The 8259-nt window shown below is 30.5% G+C and overlaps 2 protein-coding genes across 3 annotated transcripts in view; both read left to right on the top strand.

Moving 5' to 3' along the window:
• Window positions 1-7322, top strand: part of LOC107443307 (putative inorganic phosphate cotransporter) — an 11075-nt gene extending 3753 nt beyond the window's left edge. Inside the window, exons 4-7 of the mRNA XM_043052358.2 lie at window positions 1920-2052; window positions 4336-4491; window positions 5925-6010; window positions 7032-7322. Of these exons, the coding sequence (XP_042908292.1) occupies window positions 1920-2052; window positions 4336-4491; window positions 5925-6010; window positions 7032-7232 (576 nt within the window). The 3' untranslated portion in view covers window positions 7233-7322. The remainder of the gene's footprint in view (window positions 1-1919; window positions 2053-4335; window positions 4492-5924; window positions 6011-7031) is intronic.
• LOC107443294 (sodium-dependent phosphate transport protein 1-like) overlaps window positions 1-8259 on the top strand; it is a 57024-nt gene that overhangs the window by 12172 nt on the left and 36593 nt on the right. The window lies entirely within an intron of this gene.

The raw sequence follows: 8259 nt of genomic DNA, 5'->3' as shown, positions 1-8259 counted from the left end.
CTGTGTAGATGTTATACACAGCCTTTGATGTACCTTGAACGTATTTTTCCAACATTTCCTTGCACCAATCGACACGAACCTTTTTTGAGCGTTTGTCAGATTATGCGGGATCCAACGTGAACAAATTTTTTTTACGCTCAAATGTTCATGCAATATTTTATTGATGCTAGTCATACTAATGTCCAAAGACGCCTCTGTCTCACGGTATGTCACATGACGATCTTGCTTTATCAGTTCACGCACAGCATCAATCTTTTCTTTGCACAGCAACGGATTTTGGATGACCTGCACGGGATTCGTCCTGGATCGAACATCGACCACGATTAAATTCGTTATACCAATTTTTTACAGTGATGTAGGATGGCGCTTTATCGCTGAATAAAGAATTAAGCTCATCGAAGCATTCTTGTCTTTACAATCCACGTCGAAAGTTATGAAAAATAATAGCACGAAAATGTTCACGATTCAATTCCATTTTTTGAAAGAGAAGAACTTTTCAATTTACTGTCAACAACACAAATGAAGCTATAATGGTAAATCGTGTGCTGAATTTATGTTTAAAAATATCAAACTTTCGATTAAAATCGTCTGCGGTCGCCTAGCAATACTTACTGTTGCCAAGGCCAGAAATATAAATAGCAACCCTCGTATGAAAACATTCGATCATTACTCTGAGAAAAAAAAGTATGGCGAAAACTAGCAGAGTATCGCAAATTTTGACGTGTTTCTGATTCTATGGGTACACCAATAAGCTTGGTATTTTCCAAAGCACTTTGGTTATGAGTTTGGTAAAATTAACAATAAAATATGGTTTTATAACTTGTGATAAAATTTGGTAAATGTGGTACAGTTAGGAAGTAAAGTAATAGGTTTACTATATGTTTGAAATCCAGAATTTCCTGTGAAATGTTTCCGTAATAAAATTAACAAATGAATGTAAATATTACCAAATGAATGGTTATAAATACCGTATATTTTCTTTCAAAAACCCGAATAAATTTTTTTTTTTTTTTTTTTTTTGGTATCTGAAAAGTCTTTTTTAACAAGTACGGATGTTTTCTTACCAGAACTTTTATCCTCCATGTAAATTGTAAATTAACAGTAATTATGGTTGATCACTTTTTTACTTTACGACCAGACTGTTCGCGTGTTAAAAAAAGGAAAAAAAATAACTGAACCCCAAAGTTTTTTCTTTAATTTTCTATTGATATGTTAATTTAGAGTTTTAACTCAAACATACCATTTTTTGCGCATGTGCTACCTTTTTGACCGTGTTTGTCCTGTCTTATTTGATATTAATACTGTAGTGAAGTCAAATTTGAATACTTTTGGAAACAAATATATATTAAAATCACTGAAATATGCAACAAAAACAGATGACGGTTGTTAATAATCGCAATTACTTTGTTTTGATTTACCAAGCTCTTCCAATATTATTAATTCTATCTAATGAAATGAACTTTAACAGAAAGATATTTGGGCAAAAATATTTTGTCTATTGATAATATTCTAATAACGGCCAGTCAGATTTATTGGGTCTGCTAGCGCGAGTGGTCACTGGTATGAAAAAATCCCTCTTGCTTTCAAAAAAAAAAAATTATTGTAGAGATTGGCATTGAAATTACTTTACAAACATATTAAATAAAATAAATACATTTGATACAAATAAATAAAAGATTTTAGTAGGTGAATTCACCATTGAATTCACCCTAAGTGGAGAAAAAAAAAATTCGACGCAATTTCACTCATTAAAAAATAACATAAATTTATCATCTTTAAGTAGCATAAGTATATTTTTAATATTAAAAACATAACATTTGGAGTTATGGCCCAAACAGAACTATTTCTATTTACTTTTACAATTTTAATATTATTTTAATTCTTATATGTGTCTCTTGTTTCCCTTTAATGGATTTTAGAATGGTCTTCTAAATTCAGGACCTCAGTTAGCGCAAGCATTAACAGGTTTCATAGCATGCTGGTTGTCTGTTTGGCTAAAATACAGGAATGTAAAAAGCATTAGCTTTATGAGAAAAGGATATAATACTCTAGGTGAGAATAAAAATATGTTGATTAAAATTTAAATAATATTGTCAATATAAATTCTGTAGTTTTTTCAGCCAATAATAAATCAGTTTCAGTCATAAATTAATCAGATGTTTTTAAAATTCAAATATATAAATACGAGGTAACAAAAAAAAATTCTTACACCAAATACAAGGTACGTGGCATAAATATTTCTCCCCTGATTTATATTCCTCTGACTTAAATTCCTACATTTTTTAAACATCGCATTGCGGATAATAAATTTTTAAAACAAAATATAATTAAATAGACTATACGGTAATTGTTTGCGGTTGATGAATGCTTCGTAAATAAAGGTAATATAATTTTTAAAAAAAACGTAGTAATGTAGTTTTTATTCGTTAAAAGATTTCGAAAAATTTGTGATAGTTTTCTTTAGTTTAAACGCTTACCATCTTCAGGACGATTTGTCGAAGTTTTATGAATTAAAATCAAGTGGAAAATAGGGGAGATTTTATGCCATATCATAGAAAGTTTCTGCAAGTATTTCTTTTTTCAACCTTAATTGTTTTCCTTCTATAAATTTTCGAAAGTGGAGACAGTCTAATTTGGAACATCCTGTAAATATATAATTGATATTAATCAAATTTTCAAAGATGAATTTTCGTTTTCTCATATATATATATATATATATATGTATATGAAGACCACAGACTTTATCCTTTAATTTATTTTGATATTGTTTCCTGGTATATATGTTATTATTATTTTGTAGATTTTAGGGAATATACACTACGAAATAAACACAGGGCTTTAACCTGACTAATAAAGCAAATTACGATGCTAGTTAAGGTGATAGCAGTTTTAACTAGATAACTTTGCACTAATAAATGCTATTTCCTAATTTTTTTTTTATTTTTAATGAATGTACAGAACAAAATATATCTTTGAGGATAATGAAATAAATAATTCTCTTAATGCCTCTTTTTTTTTTGCAAATAAACCATATCCCTTTATAAAACCCTTTTGCGGAAATATGGTTTAAAAATTAAGCGCATTTTAAGCTTGTTCTAATTTTCATATTCTTCTAGTTTTTAAAGCAGTACAGGGAGTCATTTTTCTAAAAAGGTGATGGATTCATTACTTATCGAACGATGCAAAGAAATTGATTTCTTATGTATGTATTCTTTTTTAATAATACCCCAAATGTAACAAAGAAGCTCTCATTTTAAAATGAAGTGGTGTGTAAATCTGCCCTTTAAATAAAACTATGGTACTTGATTCGTGTGAGAAGGTACTTTGATCCTTGCATCAATAATAAAATGTTCCATTATGTGCAGATTTTCCAGGAGAAATCCCACCTAGCCTCTATTGACTTCTCATATACTTTGCTTTCTAATATATCTAGATCTTCGAAAGTTTGAAAAGCTAAGGCTTTTGACGCCAAAAAAAAAAGTCGCCAATATAGCCAGAATGTTTACCAAGTTAACACTTACAGACTATTAATAAGAGAGTCTATTTCTTGTAAGTGGATATTGTGTGCTATTAAAATTCGTATAGTAGCCAAGCTTAAAAGTAGATTTTTGTGGAAAACTGATAAATTAAAATTTGGGAAATGGCTAAATAAAAAAAAGTTAATTACTCATTATATTCAGTCAAATATATCTACAAAAAAATAATTACACGTATTTTCTTAAGGGCAGTTTTCCTCAAGACAGTGTTATAAATTTCTTGTCATAAGATTCTTGTTATAAGATTTAAAGATGTATCATCATTATCATACTTTAAAAAATTGAAAGAATATCATCTTTATCATACTTTAAAAAATTAAAGGAATGATATAGAGAAAAAGCATTGAAAGAAAAAATTCATAGAGAACAAGAGAGAAGCAGCTATAACGATAGCCATGACCCATTCAAGAATACAGAAATTGAATATAGGACTTGAAATTATGCGTAACGGTGAAAGTGTTTCGAGTGAAAGTCGTGGACAGTGGTGGGTATAAACTAAGCCACCATTTTATTTAGTACCGTGTTATTACTGACACCAGATTACTCTGCATATTTCGATTGGAAAAAAATAAAGATTTCGCAAAAAAGAATTTAATAAATATATTCATAAATATAAGTAATAAATTAGGTTGGATCAAATAAATAATGCATCTAACCTTTATTCAAAATGAAAATTCTTTTATTTTTTATTTGTATCTATAAGAATAATTTTTATTTATTTTTGTGTATCTATATTTATTATTTATCTTTCAATGAAATTAGAAAACAACTTACTATAAGTAGCCTTTACGGTTTTCAGGTTGTTCTTTATACATTCTTGGAATGCTTGGTCTGTATTTATCAGGATGCAACAGAATTGTAAACGAAATATTTCTTTTCATGGCGGCAGGCAGTGTAGGGATAGCATTCGCCGGATGTTTGATAGTAGCTGCTGATTTATCACCAACGTTTTGTGGTTAGTAGATGTTTCAGCTACATTGTAAAATCAGCATTAAATACAAAGAATTATAAAATTTTTCATGTTTGATAGTAGTTGTTGATGTATCACCAACATTTTGTGGTTAGTAGATGTTTCAACTACACTGTAAAATCAGCATTAAATACTAAGAATTATAAAAAATTCTCGTGCTTGATAGTAGCCGTTGATGTATCAACTAACGTTTAAGGTTCATACCATTTGAACTACATTGTGAAATTAGTAACACATGTTCATTTAGAAAAAAAGTAGAAATCTTCATGCTATTATTGTTGTCAATGGTGTTTTAATGTATAGCAAATGCATTAATACAGATGCAAAATTTTATAGTAATTTATTTGATACCTATTAATACTGCATCAATACTGTACATCTGTAAACAGATGCTGAAGAAATAAGATTTTACGATCCCTCTAACAAAATAAATATCTGAGGAAATTGCTTGATTGTGGATAGTTTAAACTATCAGAAGTTGTTCTCTAGCAACAGCATTGTGCTGAAGGATGCTGAATACAGTTAATCTTTGTTTTGATGGGTTGAACTTTTAACAGCTTTTTTGCTTATTCTAACAATGTAAAGCGAGATAAAGGACAACGATTAATAATGCTAAAAAATATTGTTACTTTAATAATGGTATCGTTATAAAACTTTCAAAACACATAATTAAAAATAGAGTTTGTGATTTAAAAAACCACTTTTTGAAAAATCACAGTTGTTTTAATAATTCCTCCTCTATGCCCACATTCATGCAATAAAATATATCAGTGTTTAAGAATATCTAACAAAATTTGTCCCATAATTAAAAGTAAAAATAAACTTATGTGATCCATTGAAGCACTTTTTGAAAAATGACAATAGTGTCAATAATTCCTTCTTTAAGTTAACAATCATCCAACTCAATATACACGAGAAAAAAAAATTCTGGTAAAATAATTGTACGGTGATGACATTTGACATTTCAAGGGTTAAAAAAATTCTGGTTAATAATATTAAAATATAACGTATTTACGATAATATTGCAATAATTAATCGATAATTCTGGTTTTAAAATTATTTTTCTTTTTGTCCCACTTTTAGTAAAAACTACGAAACTGAAAAGTAAATTTAACCAAATAAATGGGTTTTATGCCATGCTCTACATTATCACATTATCATGATAAAATTACCAAATTTTACCACACTTACCAAATTTTATCCCTCGTTATAAAACCATATTTTAGTATTAATTTTATCAAAGCACTTCGGTAAAAATTATTGAGATTCATAGTGTTCCTCCGGAATCAGAAGCAAGGAAAAATATTTTCAAATTCTGGTAGTTTTGGCCATGCTTCTTTTCTCAGTGTACCATTGTATAAAAATGCCCAGCAAAGTTTTGCTAGTAATTTACAAATAACATTTCTATTATTTTTCAGGAATTATTATGGGATTAGGAAGCACAATAGCTAGTTTATCCGGTTTTATAATGCCTATTCTTATTGGGCATTTAACGAAAGAAGAAGTATGAAACTTTTTTATGTTATTTACTTATTTTTGATGAATTTTGTGAAGATTTCTTATTATTATGAGCAAAAAATATTGTAATTCTTCATTAATGCCATCTCTATTTAACTGTATTTTGTATTTACAGTCCATGACGAATGTCGATCGAATTCCATGACTTACTTTCGATCAGCTGCTATAATCTGAAATTGATTACAATATAATTGTAAACTGTTGATTGGTAACTACTGCAAACTGTTTATAAATCATTTTCTTTTGTCGTACTTTATTTTTTGCTTACTTATGATTAATGCTTATGCTGTATGCTCTATGTATACTTTGGGTTTTAGCATCTACATTCTTATACAAAATCGAACAGTTCGTAATCAAATTACATTCAATTACAGTTTACAACAGCTGGTCGAAAGAGCAATGACCAACAAGGGTACCAAATTCAAAGTGGTTCATGGACTGTTGTTTAATAGTATGCAATTAAAACATCGTTTTCTTCCAGTGTGGCGCCGTACTCCATCCTATCATTGGTATGCTGGCAACCGCCCTGGACTATCATTAACATGCAGCGACCCTCGGCCTTTCCAATCGGCCATGACCAGATTTCGTAGTGGCCATCTTAAGTGTTTAAGGTTTCAAAATGGGGAGAAGACTTTCCAACCTTGTTTCTGCTCACAGCCTGCTAGTCCTGATCACCTTCTTTTTTGCCTTGGCGCTTCTTTTAAGCAGCTGCTGGTTGATCGGGACTTTCTGCTGATATATGGGGAACTGACGCGATGGGGCTTTCTGGACCTGGTCTAGGCTTTCCTTCTCCAGGGGGGTGTGTAACAACAACACAACATAGTAAGCAATAGCGCACTCTATCGGTTTAACGCTGTATTTTAGCTCAAACGTTACTATACGAAATATGCTAATTTATTATGTAGCTTCCACCTGCCTTTACATTGTTTGACATCATTTTTGAACCATCCTTAATAATGCATTGAAAAATGAAGTATGGGTAACTTATTTCGCATTTTTTATTTTAGCAAACAATGATCCAATGGCATAAAATGTTCCTTATTACATCATGTGTTGTTTTTGTATCTGGTACGATCTTCCTAACTTTAGGCGCTGCTGAAATTCAACCATATGATCCAGCATATGTAAAAGACACAAAAGTGGAAACAAAAACTGATCTCCCTTCAAAACACTTAGACAAGAAAGAAGTTACTATCACAAAATTTTAATATTAATCTCTTTTACAAATCAAATAGTGTGGTTGTTGAATGAAATGGAAACGATTGAAGCTAAAATAATAAATATTAATTTTTAATAAATATGTTTAATTTCTTTTTCCTTAGCATACTTGCTACCAAGCGAATTTGTAAGCACACTTTACATTTATTTCCAACAACATTGTGTTACATACTTTTAACTACTCTTTTAAATCTTCGAACTAGAAGGTTGGACAGCGGGTAACCTAGAGGTGAGAATCCAGACCTAATAATCCGATTTTTTTATGATTCAATATTAAAGTAAAACCTTGTTAATTTAATCCCTTCTGCAACTAAATCATCTTTCAAAAGGTAATCTGATAATCAAGTACGAAACTGGCTAAAAGGAATTGGTTTCCCCATTATAAGTTAACCTTGTCTAACTGGAACACCAAATGTTTGTCTCACATGTGTTCAACATACACAGGTTTCCCAGCGTATGTTATTTTGTATGTTTTATCAAAAACATCTAAAAAGAGTAATAAGTAATGAAAAAGAAACATGCATCATCTCTTATATATGTTTAGTGATCACACACATTCTAGTATGTACGAGGGTTGCTTTTCATATTTCTGGCCTAATAATGAAAAAACAAATATGTAGGATCGAAATTGGTTTTATTGTTTTTCAAAATATTCTCCATGATGATCTCCACTTTTGCATGCGTTTGAACCAATTTTCAAAGCACGTTTTCCAGTCCGATTGAGGTAACTCCAAAACATGCGTTTTGAATGCATCAACCGCTTCTTCGGGGGTCGAAAATCGTTGTCCACGTAATTTATTTTTGATGTGTGGGAATAAGAAGAAGTCATTGGGTGCCAAATCAGGGCTGTACGGCGGATGACCCATCAGTTTGATCTTTCGCTCCGTCAGAAATGCCTTTGTTTGAGTCGATGTGTGAGAGCTCGCATTGTCATGATGAAGAATGATTCGCCTGTTCTTCTGCTTTTTTCGAATTTCTCCGATGACTTCTGGCAAACAAATGGTCGTGTACCATTCA

This window comes from Parasteatoda tepidariorum, chromosome 6 (assembly GCF_043381705.1).
Source record: "Parasteatoda tepidariorum isolate YZ-2023 chromosome 6, CAS_Ptep_4.0, whole genome shotgun sequence".
Lineage (NCBI taxonomy): Eukaryota > Metazoa > Arthropoda > Arachnida > Araneae > Theridiidae > Parasteatoda > Parasteatoda tepidariorum.
The sequence above is the reverse complement of the archived record's forward strand: the minus strand, read 5'-3'. Positions and strand labels throughout refer to the sequence as shown.